At 48.6% G+C, this 21,117-nt stretch overlaps 1 protein-coding gene across 1 annotated transcript; it reads right to left on the bottom strand.

The window, feature by feature from the left end:
* Nucleotides 1-700: 700 nt before the first annotated feature.
* Nucleotides 701-19,852, bottom strand: epdr1 (ependymin related 1). Its single transcript, XM_072466843.1, has 3 exons — nt 19,549-19,852; nt 6,186-6,394; nt 701-2,753 (listed from the first exon to the last, which is right to left on the bottom strand). The coding sequence occupies exons 1-3, from the start codon at nt 19,788-19,790 to the stop codon at nt 2,557-2,559; spliced, it is 648 nt and encodes a 215-aa protein (XP_072322944.1). The 5' UTR covers nt 19,791-19,852; the 3' UTR covers nt 701-2,556.
* Nucleotides 19,853-21,117: the final 1,265 nt, after the last annotated feature.

Below are 21,117 nucleotides of genomic sequence, written 5' to 3'. Positions count from 1 at the left end.
AAGTCTTGCTAGAGTTGTGCAAGGTTTTGATGAGATTACATACAGAGTACCATGTGTAGTTTTGGTTTCCATATTTAAAAGATATACTTGCATTGGAGGTGGGACAGCAATGATTCACTGAATCGATCCCTGGGAAAAGGGGATTTTCAATGAGCAAATTGGGTCACTTTTTTCGCGAATTTAGAAGAATGAGCGACAACCTCATTGAAACGTACACGATTCTGAAGGGGATTGATAGGGTAGACAGAGGAATTGTTTCCTTTGGTTAAGGAATCTAAAGCATGGTGACAGAGTCTCGGGATAAGGCTCTGATCATTTAGGGCTGAGATGTGTGGAAATTATTCTCTGCCCAGAAGGTTGTGGAAGCTGCATTGTTCAATACATTTAAGATCTTTGGTCTCTCATGGAATCAAAGGATGTCGGGACTGTGCAGGGAGGCAGACTTGAAACCTAGATCGGCCACAATCACATTGAGCATCAGATCAGGCCAAATGGTCTCCTTCCTGCTCCTATTTCTTGTGTTATTTTAGGGCAATTTACTAGATTGAGAGATGTGAATTCAATAGCCATTCATGGCAAGCCAAGAATGAAAACTGCCTGCTGGGAGATGTGTGTGCAGTATGCTAAATGTGCACAACATTATTTAAATTCTAAACATTTGGTTATACTGCAAAAATGTGTCTGCACAGAGAACCAGCCATAATTTTGAGGAAAGCTTTAATTTTATAGGTTCGAATTACATAAAATTAACATATACACTGAACCCTATTAAATATAGAAAGAACTTATTGCACGCATTATTCAATTCACAAACAAATGTATCCTTATTGGAAATTCATTCATGTAACATCGCTGCAGATTTGTATCAATTCAGACAGTAGCTCAAGGTACTGTGCATTCTGGGGAAATAGACATATCTGCAAAGCACCACTCGAAACAGTGTCACGCAAATTTCCCCCTTTTTAATCTTACAACACCAGGTTAAAGTCCAATCATGAATCATGTCGCATTACATTCATCCCCCACCATCTGGCCTGCGAAATCCTACCAACTGTCCTGGCTTGATACAATTCACACCTCTTTAACCTGGGGTTACCCCATCTCTGGATCTGTAAAGATTTAATCACCTGCTAATGCTCGCATTCCAAGCATTGTTTGGCATCTTTGAATCTGTCTATGTGTGTGTTTCTGGAACAGACCTCTTCATTCACCTGAGGAAGGAGCAGCGCTCCGAAAGCTAGTGACATCGAAACAAACCTGTTGGACTTTAACCTGGTGTTGTAAGACTTCGTACTGTGCTCACCCCAGTCCAACGCCGGCATCTCCACATCATGGCCCCTTTTTAATAGTTAATCATTGCAGAGCATTCAGGCTGCAAAACAATTTTTACATTGAAAATCAACTCAATATCTCTTTGCCTCTAAGCAAGAAAAAGGCCAGAGAAGAGATTTAATTTGTCCCTCGAGGTAAAAGGCAAATTGTTGCTTGAATTATAGCTTTACCCTTTCTAAATGTTAAAATGGTGCTTGTAATACACATAAATGTTAAAATAAAATCTCAAGCATTTTCAATTTATGTTCATTCATCTGTGAATAATTAGAGATAACTAGTTATACAGAAATTGTTAGAAAGGAGGCTCAGCAGATCTGGCAGCATCTGTGGAGAGCGGAATAGCTAACGTTTCGAGAATATGACTCATTGGAGTCACATTAAGCATAATACAAACTCTCTGCACAGATGCTGCCAGATCTGTTGTCGCTTTCGAACATAGAAATTACAGTGAAGGAGGCCATTCGGCCCATTGAGTCTGCACCGGCTCTTGGAAAGAGCACCCTACCCAAGCCCACACCTCCACCCTATCCCCATAAACCAGTAACCCCACACAACACTAAGGGCAATTTTGGACACTAGGGGCAATTTAGCATGGCCAATCCACCTAACCTGCACATCTTTGGACTGTGGGAGGAAACCGGAGCACCCAGCGGAAACCCACGCACACACGGGGAGAACGTGCAGACTCCCTACAGACAGCGACCCAAGCCGGGAATCGAACCTGGGACCCTGGAGCTGTGAAGCAATTGTGCTAACCACTATGCTACCGTGCTGCCCTACGCTCCAGCGTCTACAGCATTTTACTATTATTTTAGGAATATTTCTAACCTGTTATTTTTCCGTGGTTTTAATACTTGTCCAAGAACTCAAAAAGAGACAACTACATTTAGTAACTTGTCGAGGTCTACGGCAGTTTTGTTAATAGGTGACAGTTAATTAACAAGTTTAGCCATGCATTCACCAGTAACATGCCTAGCCCCAAGGCACGTTTACACATCAACTACAGAAGATCTAAGCAGTAACTTATCCCCCCCCACCGGAAGTAACACATCAATCAGCAGAGTTAGTTGGATACAGAGGAACTGAACTCCCACAGAGGGAAGCGAACTGTCAGCTCCCTTAGCCACCAAAAGGAGGCGACAACAGTTTTTCCCCCCCTTTACAGAAAAGGTTGTTGATGGCAGGTGGAATTGCTAACTAATGATGTGTTGCCTAAGCCAGAACCTATGGTGAGCAGTCATTGCTCATCTCCTCTAGGCTGGCCACCTGGCAGGTGCTGGGTGGGGTGAACACGGACGGGTCACGGATCCCTAGCTGCAGATCAAAAAACCGTGTGGACGTTGTCACGTTGTAGCTCTCGGTGTATGTCTCTTGCACGGGATAGCAATCCTTAACTGTGTAAACACCAATCCATTGTTCAACTGTGAATAAAGCACAAATAAAGAAATGTGAATATGTTTCAGGATTCGAAAAGGCTACTACAAGCTGAACAATAACCGTGCCTTTTTATGAGGTATGTGGAACATTCCTTGTTCCAGGCCTACCCCGGTCCCCTCCCACAACTCCTTTACCGGTACATCGCTGACTATTTTGGTGCTGGTTCATGCTCTCGTCCGGAACTGGAACAATTCATCAACTTTGCTGCCAGATTCCACCCCTCCATCACTTCACCTGGTCCGTCTCAGTCCCTTCCCTTCCTTGACCTTTCTGTCTCCATTTCCGGCAATAGACTATCTACTAATATTCCATCTTCCTCACCCGTGATTTCCCACCTACAGTTGTTGACATGGCCCTCAACAGTGTGCAGTCCATCTCCTGCGCCACTACCCTCGCCCCCTCCCCTCCCTCCCAGAACAAGGATAGGTTCCCCCTCATTCTCACATTTCACCCCACCAGCCTCCATATGCAAAGCATAATCCTCCGCCATTTTCTCCAACTCCAGCGTGATGTCACCACCAAACACATCTTCCCTTCACTCCCTCTGTCAGCATTCCGCAGAGACCGTTCCCTCAGAGATAATCTAGTCCACTCCTCCACCATACCCAACACCTCTCCCATCACCCAAGGCACCTGCCCCTTTACCTCTTCCATGCTTTTCATCCTAGGCCCAAAACACTCACTCCAGGTTAAGCAGCGTTTCACTTGCACCTCTATTACATTTGCTGCTCCCAATCGTGTCCTCTATATCGGAGACCAAACGCAGACTGGGTGATCACTTTGCTGAGCATCTTTGGTCTGTGTGCATTCAGGACCCTGACCTTCCCGTTGCTTGCCATTTTAACACAAGACACTGCTCCCATGCCCACATGTCTGTCCTTGGCCTGCTGCAATGTTCCAGTGAAGCTCAACGCAAACTGGAGGAACAACATCTCATCTTCCGGATAGGCACGCTATAGCCTTCCGGTCTCAACATCGAATTCAACAACTTCAGATAATTAGCTCTACCCCACCCCGACCCCTTTGTTTTCATCCCATTTCATTTTAACTGTCTTACCAGTTCTTTCTTTCTTGTCTTCCTTTATATATATTCCCCCTATCTTATCCCCCTTGCCGGGGGATCTTCCCTTACCTTTTCTCCACTTTGCTTCCTATTCCCCTCCCCCCACATCTACATCTGTCAGTTTACACTCTGATGTTAGTTTCTCTGCTGTTTGGCCTTTCACACCTTTTGTTCTCTCTGGGGACAGCCATTAGCACTCTGTTCCCTTGGTTTCCGTGGCTATTAGCACCCGGTTCCTTTGGTTTCTGTGGCCATTGGCACTCTGTTCTCTTGGTTTCTGTGGCCATTAGCACCCTGTTCCTTTGGTTTCTGTGGCTATGACACATCTTTCATTCCCTCACCCCACAGTATAAATATCTTTCACATTCGATGTCTTTTAGCTTTGACGACGGGTCATCTGGACTCGAAACGTTAGCTCTTTTCTCGCCTTACAGATGCTGCCAGACCTGCTGAGATTTTCCAGCATTTTCTCTTTGGTGTACAATAACAGACTGTGCAGTGCAGCACGCGCCTGAAGCCTTCAGTCCAGTGTCAAAGCTTTTGTACAGCACTGATCAGGTCAGCTACCAACCCCCCCCCCCCCCCCCCCCCCCCCAGCTGGGAGATGGGCCTTAATTTTGGGGGGTGGGGGAGACAGGAATTGGGCCTGATGGGAGTGGAGTGGAGGAGAATTGTCAGGGAGTGGATGGAGAGAGTACCGTGAAGGTGGGGAGACCCATGAGTGAGGGCGGGGGTGTCTGGACAGTACTTACCCAGAAGTTAGAAGTGGTTTTAATTCTTCTAACTTATTTCTGGATAACTATTGATGTAATACAGTCAGAAACGGAGTTTACAATTTAAATTACATTTTCAGATGCTGAGCAATTGTCAAATAGTTGCCAGGAAACTGCTGTGCAAATCTTACTTTGGAACATCAGGTTGTGTTGGGGTAGGTAGGGTGTCCCCCATTGTATCTTTGGGGTGTCCCCAGTTACACTGCCCTAGAGCTGGGAAGATTTAAGCCATTGTATTCTTTAGTAGCTTGACTGGGAGGGCAGTGGCATAGTGGTATTGTCACTTGATGAGTAATCTAGAGGCCCAGGGAAATGATCTGGGGACCTGGGTTCAAATCCCAACAAGGTAGATGGTGGAATTTATAAGTTCAATAAAATATCGGCAGTGGTTAGCACTGCTCCCTCACAGGACCCGGGTAAGTATAGTACCCTGATCTTTTGTGCTCCAATTTTGTTTGTTAATCTCTTGTGTGGGACCTTATTCAAAGCCTTCTGAAAATCCAAATATACCAAATCCACTTGTTCGCTCTTATCTATCTCTTGTCTTATCGGCTAAAGGCCGATAAGTCCTCTGAACTTCATTGGTTCCATCCCAGGGTATTAAAGGAAGTAGCTACGGAGATAGCGGATGCTGCTGGTAATCCTCCATGAATCCTTAAATTCTGGAAAAGTGCCAGAGGATTGAAAAACTGCCAATGTCATTATTCAAAACAGGAAGGAGGCAAAGCACGGAGAATCCCGCCCGTAGTCTCCCAAATGGAGCAGTGCTAACCACTGTGCCGATATTTTACTGAGCTTTTAAATTCCACCATCTGCCTTGTTGGGGGTCGAGCCCAGGTCCATAACTCAACAACTTTAAAAAAAAAATTTAGAGGACGCAATTCTTTATTTGTTCCAATTAAGGGGCAATTTAGGATGGCCAATCCACCTACCCTGCACATCTTTGGTTTCTGGGGGTGAGACCAACACAAACACGGGGAGAACACGCAAACACCAGACAGACAATGACTCGGAGCCGGGATCGAACCCGGGTCCATGGCGTCGTGAGGCAGCAGCGCTAACCACTGCACCACCGTGCTGCCCCAACTCAACAACTTAAAAAAATAATAATTCATGAGGTGCGTAATTCACTGGAAAGCACATCTGTTGCCAGTCCTCAACTGCCTTTGAGAAGCTGATGTTCAGCCACCATCTTGAATACAAGAGTAGCTTGATAGGCCTTTCCACATGGCAGTGAAGGGTCATTGCTGGGAGTCTAGAGTCACTTAAATGCCAGATCAGGCAAGGATGGCAGAAAAATACTTCCTTTTCTAAAAGGCATTAATGAACGAGATGAGTTTTAACGACAATCCAGTAGTTACACGGTAATCATTACACTGATTTCAGACTTAATTATTAACTGAAATTAAACAGACAGCTGCTGGAGTGAGATTTGAACTCAGCTCCAGATCATTAATTCTGGATTAATTACCACTCTGCTACTACACCATAAAACTATTGGGCCTTCATGCTTCTGTGTTGTACAAAATAGACCGAGCCGTAAAACTTTATTGCAACGGTACAAAATGCATGCTACTTACATTTACGAGCAGGTTTCCTATCTGACCATTCTTGGACCTTTATCTGGTCTCCAGGCCCACCAATATTGTATTCATCTTCATAGGTTGAGTTGTCAGGGATATCATATGGATCCCATGCCTGAACGAGGGGTAGTTTGGTGCACTGCTTTGTCACTTGCTCAATCTTGAAAAGGACTGAATTTTTATACAGATAAATGTATTCATAAAATCTGGAAGGAATGAAAGAATGGAATATAACAGAACCAGATCTTTGTAACTTTGCACAGAAAGAACTTTCATACATTTCTGATGTTCCTCAGCTCCTCCATTGTCTCAGTGTTGTCAGCCTGATTATCTGATTGTCTTTTATAATGTGCAATTCCCTCCAATTAAATATTAGAAAGACCAAAGCCATAGTCTTTAACTGTTGCCACAAAAACTGGTCCCCTGTCACCAGTTCAATCCCATTCCTGGTTATAGTAAGAAGTCTTACAACACCAGGTTAAGGTCCACCAGGTTTGTTTCAAATCACTAGCTTTTGGAGCACTGCTCCTTCCTCAGGTGAGCCTCATTCACCTGAGGCAGGAGCAGTGCTCCAAAAGCTAGTGATTTGAAACAAACCTGGTGGACTTTAACCTGGTGTTGTAAGATTTCTTACTGTGCTCACCCCGGTCCAACGCCAGCATCTCCACATCATTACTGGTTATGTTCTAAGGCTGAATCAGTGAGTTGGATTTGATTTATTGTCACGTGTACTGAGATAGAGTGAAAAGTATTGTTCTGTGTACATTCCAGGCAGATCATTCCATACATGAAAAACATAGGACATACTATAAATACACAATGTAAATATATAGACACAGGCATCGGGCGAAGCATACAGAGTTTAATACTACTCAATAAAGAAGATGTGTGAAGAGATCAGGTCAGTCCCTAAAGGGGTCATTCAGGAATCGGGTAACGGCGGGGAAGAAGCTGTTTTTGAATCTGTTAGTGCATGTTCTCAGATTTTTATATCTTCTGCACGATGAAAGGGGTTGGCAGAGAGAATAACCCGGTGGGAGGGGTCTTTGATTATGCTGCCCGCTTTCCCAAGGCAGCGGGAGATGTAGATAAAGTCAATGGATGGGAGGTGGGTTTGTGTGATGAACTGGGCGGTGTTCACGACTCTGTAGTTTCTTGCGGTCCTGGGCCGAGCAGTTGCTATACCAGGCTGTGATGCAGCCAGATAGGATGCTTTCTATGGTGCATCTGTAAAAGTTGGTAAGAGCCAATGTGGACATGCCGGATTTCCTTAGTTTCCTGACAAATTATAGGCGCTGTTGTGCTTTTTTAGCCATAGCGTCAACGTGGGTGGACCAGGGCAGATTGTTGATGTGCACCCCTAGGAATTTAAAGCTGTCAACCATCTCCACCCATCGCCACCTCGGCACCATTGATGCAGGCAACATTGTGTACGGTACTTTGCTTCCTGAAGTCAATGATTGGCTCTTTGGCTTTGTCGACATTGAGGGAGAGATTGTTGTTGTTACATCACTCCACCATGTTCCCTATCTCCCCCCTGTACTCTGACTCATCGTTGTTCGAGATCCGACCCACTCCGGTCATGTCATCAGCAAACTTGTAAATGGAGTTGGAGCCATATTTTGCACGCAGTCGTGTGTGTATAGGAAGGGACTAAATACCCAGCCTTGCGGGGCGCCGGTATTGAGGACTATCGTGGAGGAGGTGTTGTTGTTTATCCTTACTGATTGTGGTCTTTGGGTCAGGAAGTCGAGGACCCAGTTGCAGAGGAAGGAGCCAAGTCCTAGGTTTTGGAGCTTTGATATGAGTTTGGCTGGGTTTATGGTGTTAAAGGTGGAACTGTAGTCAATGAATAGAAGTCTGATGTAGGAATCCTTGTTGTCGAGATGCTCCAGGGATGAGTGTAGGGCCAGGGAGATGGCGTCCGCTGTGGACTGGTTGTGGCGGAATGGGAATTGCAGTGGATCAAGGCATTCTGGGAGTATGGAGTTAATGTGTCTCATGGCCAACTTCTCGAAGCACTTCATCCCATGATGCAGCAAATGCCTCCCAATAGGTCCGAAATATATAACAGGTCGTCCGTGTACAGCAAAACCAAGTACTCGTCGACCCCCGCACACAATCCCTCTCCAGTCCCTCGATGCTCTAAGCGCCATTGCCAGTGGCTCTATCGCCAAGGCAAAAAGCAACGGGGAGAGCAGGTACCCCTGCCTCAGCCCATGGTGCAACCCAAAATATCCCAAGCTCACCCGGTTCGTCTGCACACTTGTGACCAGTGCCTTGTACAGCAACCGGACCCAGTCCACAAACCCCTGCCCAAACCCATACCGCCCCAGCAGTTTCCACTCCATCCAGTCGAAAGCATTCTCTGCGTCCATCATCACTGCCACTTCCTGCCCCATCGGGGGCATCATAATCACGTTAAGCAACTCCCTCACATTTGCCGACAACTGTCTCCCTTTCACAAACACCATCTGCTCCAATTCGGCTGGTTAAGATAAGCCTCACCCACCACTGGTTGCAAGTAAAGAAAAGACTGGTCAAATAAATTGTCCACCCACTCCAAGCATCGACCACTAGCTGTGAGTCTCTGTACTTTAAAAATTTGCATTTCTTGTCTCTCCAAAATGGTATTTAAAAAAAAAACAATTGAGGTAGTCACACATGTGACGATCATAATGGGTAATTGGAGTAAGGCGAGAAAGACAAATAAAACAAGATATTAACCGAAGATAATAACAGATACTGTGCTTGCACTCCTAGGAATACACGGGAGACGGAAGACAGGATGAAGCAAGGACTGCTGACATGCGTCTTGATCATCGCTGGACTTCTGCAACTGCGCGCGCAACGGACTACTTTAATGTACACCACACCAGGACCGAACACTACCACACATGACACCCCTCGGCCAGATACCACACCACACACAAAGACAGGCACCGAAACCCCCAGTTGGTGCGAAAACATTGCCAAATGGAACCCCCTTTCATACATAGTAGAGGCCCTTCTAGTAATTGCAATAATCTGCAGTGTCATTCAGACACTCCGACTCCGTAAATGGCGAGCAAAAGCCTCCGCTCCCCGATATATACAGCCCAAGCCTTCTTTGGAATTCAACAAAATTAAATTCATGTACCAATTGCTGCTAAGAATAAACCATGTACCTCTTTAACTTTATTAGGATTAAGTAGAAATGTGATGCTTTTTAAATTTTGTACTGTATATAAGTTCTTTGATATTCACCAGCAACATGAGTAGCTTAGATAGTGTTAGCTAGAGATCAACTGTGTGGATAAATTAAATGTTTTATAGTGACCTGAATTATAGTGCCCTTTAGAGGTTAATTAATTTATGAATGTATTAACGAAATATTAGGCAAATGTCCCAAACCATAAGATAGAGTAGAACTTGCCTTGACCAAGGGTGACCAGCCCACCAAGGATGAACACGGATCGATAGTGTGATCCACCACGCTTCGCGTTCAGGATCAAGAGGACGGGATGTAGCCACCCGAGATGGCCACCTGCAAAGGACCATGGGAATTATGGCCAACCCAGGACTCAGACAGATACAGAGATTGTGTGTATTTGAAACACAGATAGCTAGACCTGATCGAAATCTCCACTCGTTTGCATTCTTAATGGCCTGTTTCCTAGGATAATAGGACTCCAATCAAAAAACCGATAGCCACAGACTGATCGGCGCCACTCCCTTTACTCAGAGAGCCCAACTGCCAAGGTCAATGACCACTAAGGCCCTGCCCAGCTACCAAGGCACCCGCCCCTTTATTGGTCGAAATCGAAGGCAGTGATCAGAGCCCAGTCGAACTACTGGGTCCAAAGTTAAGGACTGCCCCTAAGAGCGCGGGACCCCAGGGGGATAAGAGAGCACAGCCATGTGTTCTGTCTCTTTTGGACCCGGCCTGTGCCAGCCAACTGTAGCAGGAACAGCTAGCCAAGTTCAAGACCAACGATCGCTACCTGACGGATGAGCCCAGCAGAGACAGAGCCACGTCTTCAAACCAGCCACCTGAGATCAAGACAAAGGCCTTATCCATCTGCACAGTGCCGGTTGCCCTGAAGTTAAGTATTGGTTATTGTAGCTGATAGGTGTAGTTTAACACGTAGTAGATATTGTGCTTGCATGTCAAAGTAATCCTTGTGTATGTAAATATGATACAAGGGAAAGACTTGTGGTTCACCGAGATAAATAGAAATACCCACAGTATTGGCGACGCTGTTGGGACATAACATCATATTATAAATAGAGCTTCATTATTAAAAAGAGCAGCACTTCATAACAAGAGGATTAGATTACAGGAGCAGGGGTATCTTGCTGCAATTATACAGGGCCGTGGTGAGGCCACAACTGGAATATAGTGGGCAGTTTTGGTCTCCTTAAGAAGGATGTTCTTGCTCTCGAGGGACTGCAGAGACGGTATACCAGACTGATTACTGGGATGGCGGGACTGACGTATGAGGAGAGATTGAGTCGGTTAGGATTGTAGTCGCTGGAAGAATGAGCGAGGAGAATTGCATAGAAAGCTATAAAATTCCAACAGGACTGGACAGGGTAGATGCAGGAAGGATGTTCCAATGGTGGAGGTGTCCAGAACCAGGGGCTCACGGTCAGAGTATGTGGGATATATCATTTAGGACTGAGATGAGGAGAAATTTCTTCACTGAACATAGACCATACAGTGCAGAAGGAGGCCATTTGGCCCACCGAGTCTGCACCGACCCACTTAAGCCCTCACTTCCACCCTATCCCTGTAACCCAATAACTTGGCACAGCTTTTTTTTTTGGTCACCAAGAGCAATTTATCACGGCCAATCCACCCAACAGCACGTCTTTGGACTGTGGGAGGAAACCGGAGCACCCGGAGGAAACCCACGCTGACACGGGGAGAACGTGCAGACTCCGCACAGACAGTGACCCAGCGGGGAATCGAACCTGGGACCCTGGCGCTGTGAAGCCACAGTGCTAATCACTTGGGCTACCGTGCTGTCCAAAGTGGCAAGCCTGTGGAATTTGTTACCACAGGAAGCAGTTGAGTACAAAACATTGGGGGGGATTCTCTGTTAGCTGATGCCGAACTCGGGAAATGCGATCAGACGGAGAATAGCCTCCAACGGCAAAATCGCGGCAGGTGCCAATTTGCCACAAAATCGTGATTTTCCGTCGCCTCGAAAACGGCGTCAATGCGTTTCACGCCGCACGTACAGTGAACACCGTTTGCATATCATTAGCGGGCCCAACCCGGTATTTTCCGGGGCCTCCGCGATTCTCTGCCTCCGGTGGGTCGAATTCCTGCCGGCGCAGTTCATTTGTGCTTTCAAAAATCGTAAAACCAGCGTGTCCAACATCGTCAGTTTGCTGACAGTTGTCCCTGGCCGGGGGGGGGGGGGGGGTGTTCTGCCTGGGCTTGGGGGGGGGGGGGGGGGGGGGGGGGTGTTGGAGAGAGTAGTGGGGAGTGGCCAGGAGGTGGGCTGTAGGGACGAGGTGGACGGCAAGGCAGCCATGCAGCTGCGCACACCGCTAATAGCCCACTGTGAACCTGGTGCCATGGGTCGTATAGGGTCCCCTCAGAGCACCCCCTGGGTGCCCTCTGGCCCAAGAATGGGCGCTCCAGCATACCCAGTCCCATCTTGTTGGCCGGGATGGTGTGTGTGGGGAGTTTAATGTGTGTGCGGCTGGGATGGTGAGAGTGGGGAGTGTAATGTGTGTGTGCGGCTGGGATGAGAGTGTGTGGGGAGTGTAATGTGTGTGTGCGGCTGGGATGAGTGTGTGTGGGGAGTGTAATGTGTGTGTGCGGCTGGGATGGTGTGTGTGGGGAGTGTAATGTGTGTGTGCGGCTGGGATGAGAGTGTGTGGGGAGTGTAATGTGTGTGTGCGGCTGGGATGAGAGTGTGTGGGGAGTGTAATGTGTGTGTGCGGCTGGGATGAGTGTGAGTGGGGAGTGTAATGTGTGTGTGCGGCTGGGATGGTGTGTGTGGGGAGTGTAATGTGTGTGTGCGGCTGGGATGAGTGTGAGTGGGGAGTGTAATGTGTATGAGCGGCTGGGATGAGAGTGTGTGGGGAGTGTAATGTGTATGAGCGGCTGGGATGAGTGCGTGTGGGGAGTGTAATGTGTGTGAGCGGCTGGGATGGTGTGTGTGGGGAGTGTAATGTGTGTGTGCGGCTGGGATGAGTGTGTGCGGGGAGTGTAATGTGTGCGTGCGGCTGGGATGGTGTGTGTGAGGAGTGTAATGTGTGTGTGCGGCTGGGATGGTGTGTGTGAGGAGTGTAATGTGTGTGTGCGGCTGGGATGAGTGTGTGTGGGGAGTGTAATGTGTGTGTGCGGCTGGGATGAGTGTGTGTGGGGAGTGTAATGTGTGTGTGCGGCTGGGATGAGTGTGAGTGGGGAGTGTAATGTGTGTGAGCGGCTGGGATGGTGTGTGTGGGGAGTGTAATGTGTGCGTGCGGCTGGGATAGTGTGTGTGAGGAGTGTAATGTGTGTGTGCGGCTGGGATGGTGTGTGTGAGGAGTGTAATGTGTGTGTGCGGCTGGGATGAGTGTGTGTGGGGAGTGTAATGTGTGTGCGCGGCTGGGATGGTGTGTGTGAGGAGTGTAATGTGTGTGTGCGGCTGCAGCTTGTCAACATCAGCGTGGAGCTGCTAGCTCCTTAATAGTACTGGAATCGGTGCAGGTGCAGCTCCAATTTTTCTGTCATGAAAGTCCTTGGATTCTCTGTTTGCGTCAACTTAGTCTCAGAAACGGAGACTCACACCCAAAGTACGCTTTCAAGAAGCAGTTAGATATAGTACTTAGACTGAAGGGGATCAAAGGATATTGGGGAAAGCGGGATTAGGCTATTGAGTTGGATGATCATAATGAATCGTGGAGCAGGCTCCAAGAGCCTCCTCCTGCTCCTATAATCTATGCTTCTAAAATCCCAAAAGTGTTGCTGGGAATTTGTGGTTTTGAATTCAGTACACGTACTGTCTCGTGGCGTGGCTGTGAAACAGAGGTCTGGGAAAAAAGATATATATATATATATTGCTAAAAGAACCCCCTTTTTTCTGCATTCAGCAGATGGCAAATATTTTATTTTGTCCTCCTCTCAGGGTTCGCTCCATTGATCATACAGTTTTAGCCACAATTATCAAAATTATTTGGCATCTTCATTGGCTTTTTTTGGTTAATGGTACTAAAATAATTGCAAGTCCTTCCTAAAATCTGATTATCCTACTAGGTCGGGAATTGCATCCCCCACAGTTAAACATTACTAGTGCAATCATGGCCATTCAACACAGAAGCATCTATTTAAACAGTCTGGCAGCAACCGGTTAGTCAGATATTGTCAATTTTCTTGGGTGGATTGGGGATCAGGATGTGTTGGGAGGGGAGCATTGAAGCAATCTTTTGGAGGTGGTCAATTAAAAAGCCACCTCTGGAAGTCGTGTCCAAAAAGGGACCTCGTCCAGGTTTCAACGTTAGGGGGTCCATTCTGCACACGGGGTCCATTCTGCACACCATGTGAATAGGACAGACCACTGCCACCCTTGTAGGTTGGTTGTGTGTCAGAGACGCCATGGAATCATCTTCAGTAGGAGGGAATCGGCTGCCATTGCAGCAACAGCGACATTATTGGAGACATCAATCCCCACGAAGTGATTACAATGGCATGTCTTCTGGGTGGGGAGACATGAGCACATCACGATTGAATGTGAGAAAACTTTGTTCAATGTCCACTCTGATTACTGACAACCAGAATAGTTAGCTTACCAGTTGGCTGTGGGGCAGTTTTAATGTCAGCATTCATCAAAGTTGATTAACTTGTTTCTAATACTTTGAAGATGAATAAACTTGCATCAAGAAATGGAATTGCATTTCAGCCAATTATAAATCAAGATTTCCATATCATCATCTTCAGATTTCTGGGTCTGGCTGGTTTATTTACAGGAACCACATATAGCTCTCTCCCAGTGACCCGGGGTCGGGATCGAACCCAGGTCCTCGGCGATGTGAGGCAGCAGTGCTAACCACTGCGCCACCCTAACTAGTCATGCTTTTGACCATCGTTATGTTGCCATCTGTTCTTTGTTCTCCTCTCCTCAGTCTTCTTCACTTCTTTCTTTCCTCGAGGCAGTGTCCCACGATTAATGCAGAATCACAATTGTTGGCGGCCCTCAAGTATTTCTCGTGAGTAACTATTCTTCATGTGTGACCCTGGACTGTGAATGTTTATAGACAGGAGTACACCACAGGCATGCCTGATCCTGTCCTCACTCAATGTTGACAGAAATTCAATGAACCAGGGGCTACCAGATAGTGATTAATAATGGAAAACTAGATGATTTTATTGCCCTCCATTGGCTGGAGCAAGAAAACTTTAGTGTTCCAAACACCACCTTGACTCAGGATAGACAGGGCAAGTGAAGGTGGTGTGGGTCAGCCAGTTGGCAAAGTGGGTGCCGAGAAAAAAAGTTTGAAAAACAATCTTAGAGGTAGCAAGAATGGTGAAGGAATCGATGTGGTAAATCCAGGATATTACATTAAAACTGAGAATAGGACAAAGAGGCACAGCTTCATGGAATTAGACAATATGATAGCACAGAAGGAAGTTAATCGGTCTGTCAAATCTGCAGTGTCACTTTCAAGGACTAGATTTGTTAGTCCAACTTGCCCTATGTCCCTGCAATTTATCTCTTTCAAATATTAATCAATTTCCATTTGAAGGCTGGTAGTGCATTCCAAATCCTAACCATTCATTGCATAATACACGTGTTTCCTCATGTTGCCTCTGATTCTTTGGCCAAATACTTTAAATCTGTGCCCTTGGATTTTGACTCTTTAGCCACTGTAAACAGTTTCTCTTTATTTACTCTATCTAAACTAGTCAAGTTTAAAAAAAAAATTAGAGTACGCAATTATTTTTGTTCCAATTAAGGGGCAATTTAGCGTGGCCAATCCACCTACCCTACACATCTTTTGGGTTGTGGGGGTGAGACCCACGCAGACATGGGGAGAATGTGCAAACTCGATACGGACAGTGACCCGGGGCCGGGATCGAACCCAGGTCCTCGGCGATGTGAGGAAGCAGTGCTAACCACTGCGCCATCCTAACTAGTCATGCTTTTGACCATCGTTATCAAAGGTACTCTTAGTCATATCTGTCCTCAAGTAAACAAGTTCAACTTCTCCAGTCTCTGCACATACCTGTCATTCCTCATCCGTGGAACCATTGTAGTAAATCTCTTTTTATAACCTGTCCAAAGCCTTCATATATCCTTCATAAATTGAAACTGGACTTAATATACCTACCAGGGTCAAACTAGTGTTCTATGCAGGTTTAGCATACTTTCCTGTCTTTTGTACTCAGTGCCTCTACCAATAAAATCCAGGATTCCATGTTAACAACAGCTCTGTTAAATGGCCAGGACACTTTCAAACATTTGAACAAAAACACCCCCAGATGTCTCTCTTCTTGCACTCCTTTGAAAATGATGTGGAGATGCCGGCGTTGGACTGGGGTGAGCACAGTAAGAAGTCATACAACACCAGGTTAAAGTCCAACAGATTTGTTTCAAATCCCTTAGAAAATGTTATCATTCAGCATATATTGTCTCTCATCATTCTTCACACCAAAATGCACCACCTCACACTAATATCAAAAAATGCCACTTAAGAATTATTCTCCTTACACAGTAACAGTGATCAGTGTGTGGAATGGCTCACTGGGTGGGAGGACCCCAGAATCATCTAAGTACTGGATGCTGGAGGAATGAGACAACTGCGGGATTGCTCCAAGAGGATTGGAACATAGCAACAGGCATACATTATTTAGCGCCTTGAGCCTGTTCTGCCTTTCAGCGAGACGACTTGCAACCTAACTTCATATATCTCACGTGTCCCTTAGTTAAAAAATTAATACACCGAGCATTAACAGTGATTCGCAGAAGAGAATTCCAAATTTCTATGACACCTTGGCTGAAAAAATGTTTCCCAATTAAACTCCCAAAAGGTCAGGCTCTAATTTAGTTTTGGAGTGTATCGGACTTGGGAGCAGTGTTAAATTGGGGAAAAGAGTTTGTCTTTTTCTATTTCCTGTAATATTTTCAAAACTTTGATAAAATCATCTCTGACTTTCTAAATCCTTCTTTGCGTGAACTCTCTCCGCAAGTTAAACATCTGGAAGTCAAGGCAACATTCTATTCACTCCCTCCATGGCAATATATCCTTCAGTGTGGTCAAACCAGGGTTTTATATAGCTGAAACAGGAATTCGACCCCCAGGAATCATAGTCCTCTAGTCTAGATTCATTAACCGTTTCGATTATTTTCTGTTTCCTTCATGCCATTTTAATGATCTCTGTATCTGGATACCCCACCCAATTTTCTTTGTACTCACACTATTACTAGCTTTTCACCATTTTGGCAGTATCCCATCCTATCCTTTGTCAATCCAAGGTGAATGATTTCATGTTAAAATTCAGTTTTGCCCATGCACTTAACCTTAACACTTCTGTTATGCTTCCATGTGCACAGCCGATCACTACATCATCAGCAAATTTAGATATGTGGCTTTCGATCCTCATCTAAATCATTAATAATAAATAGCGGAGACTGAACGAAGATTGAGTGAATGGCCTTTATGATCTGTAATATCAGGGCATTGAGTGTGTGTGTGGGCGGTGGGGGGGGGGGCAGACAGAGCTGCAATAAATCCAACAGCAAATTCAGCAGGGAGTGGTGGGAATATGGCAGCACAGTAGCACAGTGGTTATCACTACTGCCTCACAGTTCCAGAGTCCCAGGTTCGATTCCCGACTTGGGTCACTATCTGTGCGGAGTCTGCACGTTCTCCACGTGTCTGCGTGGGTTTCCTCCCACAAGTCCCGAAAGACGTGCTGTTAGGTGAATTGGACATTCTGAATTCTCCCTGTGTGTACCCGAACAGGCGGCGGAATGTGGCGACTGGGGGATTTTCACAGTAGCTTCATTGCAGTGTTAATGTAAGCCTACTTGTGACACTAATGAAGATTATTATCACCACATTACAAGTCATTACCAGAAGGAACGGCTAAGGCGAATGAGCACAGCAGAATATTACAGAAACCCCACAGTGCAGGAGGCGGTCATTCGGCCCATTGAATCTGTACTGATCCTTGGAAAGAGCACTCTTCCCAGGCCCCCACCTCTATCCAATCCATGGAACAGCACCTCATCTTTAGACAATAAAAGACAATTTTGCATGGCAAATCCACCTAACCTGCACATTTTTGGACTGTGGGAGGAACCGGAGGAAACCCATGCAGTCACGGGGAGAACGTGCAGACTCCACATGGACAGAGGGCCAAGCTGGGAATCAAACCTGGGACCCTGGCGCTGTGAGGCCACATAGAGCATCATCCATCATCGCGGTGCTGTGATGGAGTGCGGTACTGGCCCCGGGATACCAGAGCTGGGGGGTGGAGGGGGGGGGGCGGAGGAGTCTCCAGCAAAGGGGGAGGGGTGTCTTGGGGTGGAGGGGGATGTCTTGGGGCAGGGTGGAGGACTGAGGGGAGGAAAGGAGGGGATGGGGTGTGACTCGGCGTTTTTTTTCCCGGGGGGGGGGGGGGGAAGAGAATTAGGGGGTTTTGGGGGAGTGTTGGAGGAGTTTTGGGTTGTTTTTCGTGGGGAGGGGTGTAGGCCGTCTGGGGGGGGTGGAGTAGGGGGTCTGGGGGGGGGGTAGGGGGTCTGGGGGGAGGTAGAGTTCCTCGGGGGCTCTCGGGTTGTTTTGGGGGGGTTTCTAGGAAAGGGGGATCTCTGGGGATTATTCAGGGGAGGTCTCGGGTTTTCTAGGGGGGGGGGTCTCTGGTTGTTTTTTGGTGGGTGACACACCTCTTGCACGCAACGTGACCCATCCTCTCCTCACGGTTTCTTTGGGGGGTCTCAGATGGGGGGGGGGGGGGAGATTAGGGTATGGGGAGGTCTCTCGCTGTTTTCTGCGGGGTGGGTAGTGGAGGGGGCTGGGGAGGGGGGGTGTCTGGATGTGTGTGAGGTGACTGGGGGTTTCTAGGGGGGGGGGGGATGTTCTGGTTGTTTTTTGGGGTGGGAGGGGTAGGGAGGATGTAGGAGGATCTCGGGTTGTTTGGGGGGAGGTGAGTTTGGGGGGGGGGGTTTGGAGGGGGGGGGGGGGAGAAATTTTATTTGGGGGGTTTGGGGTTGTTTTTGGGGGGGGTTCGGGGGGACGGTTTTATTTGGGGGGGGAGGTTGGGGGTTCGGGGGGGGGGGGAGGTTGGGGGTTCGGGGGGGGGGGGAGGTTGGGGGTTCGGGGGGGGGTTCGGGGGTCGGTTTTATTTGGGGGGGGGTTCGGGGGGACGGTTTTATTTGGGGGGGGGGGTTCGGGGGGACGGTTTTATTTGGGGGGGGGGAGGTTGGGGGTTCGGGGGGACGGTTTTATTTGGGGGGGGTTCGGGGGGACGGTTTTATTTGGGGGGGGGGAGGTTGGGGGTTCGGGGGGGGGGGAGGTTGGGGGTTCGGGGGGGGGGGAGGTTGGGGGTTCGGGGGGGGGAGGTTGGGGGTTCGGGGGGACGGTTTTATTTGGGGGGGGGGGAGGTTGGGGGTTCGGGGGGGGGAGGTTGGGGGTTCGGGGGGGGAGGTTGGGGGTTCGGGGGGGGGGGGGAGGTTGGGGGTTCGGGGGGGGGGGGGGAGGTTGGGGGTTCGGGGGGGGGGGGGGAGGTTGGGGGTTCGGGGGGGGGGAGGTTGGGGGTTCGGGGGGGGGGGGAGGTTGGGGGTTCGGGGGGGGGGGAGGTTGGGGGTTCGGGGGGGGGGAGGTTGGGGGTTCGGGGGGGGGGGGGGAGGTTGGGGGTTCGGGGGGGGGGGGAGGTTGGGGGTTCGGGGGGGGGGGGAGGTTGGGGGTTCGGGGGGGGGGGGAGGTTGGGGGTTCGGGGGGGGGGGGAGGTTGGGGGTTCGGGGGGGGGGGGAGGTTGGGGGTTCGGGGGGGGGGGGAGGTTGGGGGTTCGGGGGGGGGGGGGAGGTTGGGGGTTCGGGGGGGGGGGGAGGTTGGGGGTTCGGGGGGGGGGGAGGTTGGGGGTTCGGGGGGGGGGGGGGAGGTTGGGGGTTCGGGGGGACGGTTTTATTGGGGGGGGGGTTCGGGGGGACGGTTTTATTTGGGGAGGGGAGGTTGGGGGTTCGGGGGGACGGTTTTATTGGGGGGGGGTTCGGGGGGACGGTTTTATTGGGGGAGGGGAGGTTGGGGGTTCGGGGGGACGGTTTTATTGGGGGGGGGTTCGGGGGGACGGTTTTATTTGGGGAGGGGAGGTTGGGGGTTCGGGGGGACGGTTTTATTGGGGGGGGGTTCGGGGGGACGGTTTTATTGGGGGGGGACCCACCTCTTGCACGGGACGTGCCCCTTCCTCTCCTCCAGGAGCCGCAGCCTCCTCCCGCCGCCGTCATACGAGAGCCGCGCCCGGCGGTTGCGGCCCGTGCGGAGCTGGAACATCACAACGCGGCCCTCCCACTGCTGGGGGGCCCGGCACGGCCGCGGGGACAGCCCGGGGGGGCGGCAGGCAGCCGGGCCCAGGCCCAAACCCAGCACAGCCAGCAGCAAAGCCGAGGTCCAGGCCGCCGCCATCAGCGGCTCAGAGACTCGACAGCGAGAGCGCCCGCGGCGGTCTGACTGACCCAGCGCGTGCCCGGGTCCGCGTCACCGACAGCAGCCCCGCCCCCGCGCGCGCCCGTGTCCGCGTCACCGACACCGCGCTCGTGCCCGCGCCCCTGCGCGCCGCCCCGGTTCTGCGGCGTCTCGATTCCCTCAGAATTCACAACAACATTGAACCTGTTCCCCTGTGAGGTGTGTGAGTAATTCCCAGTATTCCCAGTAACTCTGAGTAATTCCCAGTATTCCCAGTAACTCTCAGTAATTCCCAGTAATTCTGAGTAATTCCCAGTATTCCCAGTAACTCTGAGTAATTCCCAGTATTCCCAGTAACTCTCAGTAATTCCCAGTAATTCTGAGTAACTCTCAGTAACTCTCAGTAATTCCCAGTATTCCCAGTAACTCTGAGTAATTCCCAGTAACTCTGAGTAATTCCCAGTATTCCCAGTAACTCTGAGTAATTCCCAGTAACTCTGAGTAATTCCCAGTATTCCCAGTAACTCTCAGTAATTCCCAGTATTCCCAGTAACTCTGAGTAATTCCCAGTAACTCTGAGTAATTCCCAGTATTCCCAGTAACTCTGAGTAATTCCCAGTAACTCTGAGTAATTCCCAGTATTCCCAGTAACTCTGAGTAATTCCCAGTAACTCTGAGTAATTCCCAGTATTCCCAGTAACTCTGAGTAATTCCCAATTACTTTGATTCTCAGTAACTCTCAGTAATTCCCAGTAACTCTGAGTAATTCCCAGTATTCCCAGTAACTCTGAGTAATTCCCAGTAACTCTGAGTAATTCCCAGTATTCCCAGTAACTCTCAGTAATTCCCAGTAACTCTGACTAATTCCCAGTAACTCTGAGTAATTCCCAGTATTCCCAGTAACTCTCAGTAATTCCCAGTAACTCTCAGTAATTCCCAGTAACTCCGAGTAATTCTCAGTAACTCTCAGTAATTCCCAGTATTCCCAGTAACTCTGAGTAATTCCCAGTATTCCCAGTAACTCTTAGTAATTCCCAATTACTTTGATTCTCAGTAACTCTCAGTAATTCCCAGTAACTCTGAGTAATTCCCAGTTCCCAGTAACTCTGAGTAATTCCCAGTAACTCTGAGTAATTCCCAGTAATTCTGAGTAACTCTCAGTAATTCCCAGTATTCCCAGTAACTCTCAGTAATTCCCAGTAACTCTCAGTAATTCCCAGTATTCCCAGTAACTCTCAGTAATTCCCAGTAACTCTGAGTAATTCCCAGTATTCCCAGTAACTCTCAGTAATTCCCAGTAACTCTGAGTAATTCCCAGTATTCCCAG

This window comes from Scyliorhinus torazame, chromosome 11 (assembly GCF_047496885.1).
Source record: "Scyliorhinus torazame isolate Kashiwa2021f chromosome 11, sScyTor2.1, whole genome shotgun sequence".
NCBI classification, from domain to species: Eukaryota; Metazoa; Chordata; class Chondrichthyes; order Carcharhiniformes; family Scyliorhinidae; genus Scyliorhinus; species Scyliorhinus torazame.
The sequence above is the reverse complement of the archived record's forward strand: the minus strand, read 5'-3'. Positions and strand labels throughout refer to the sequence as shown.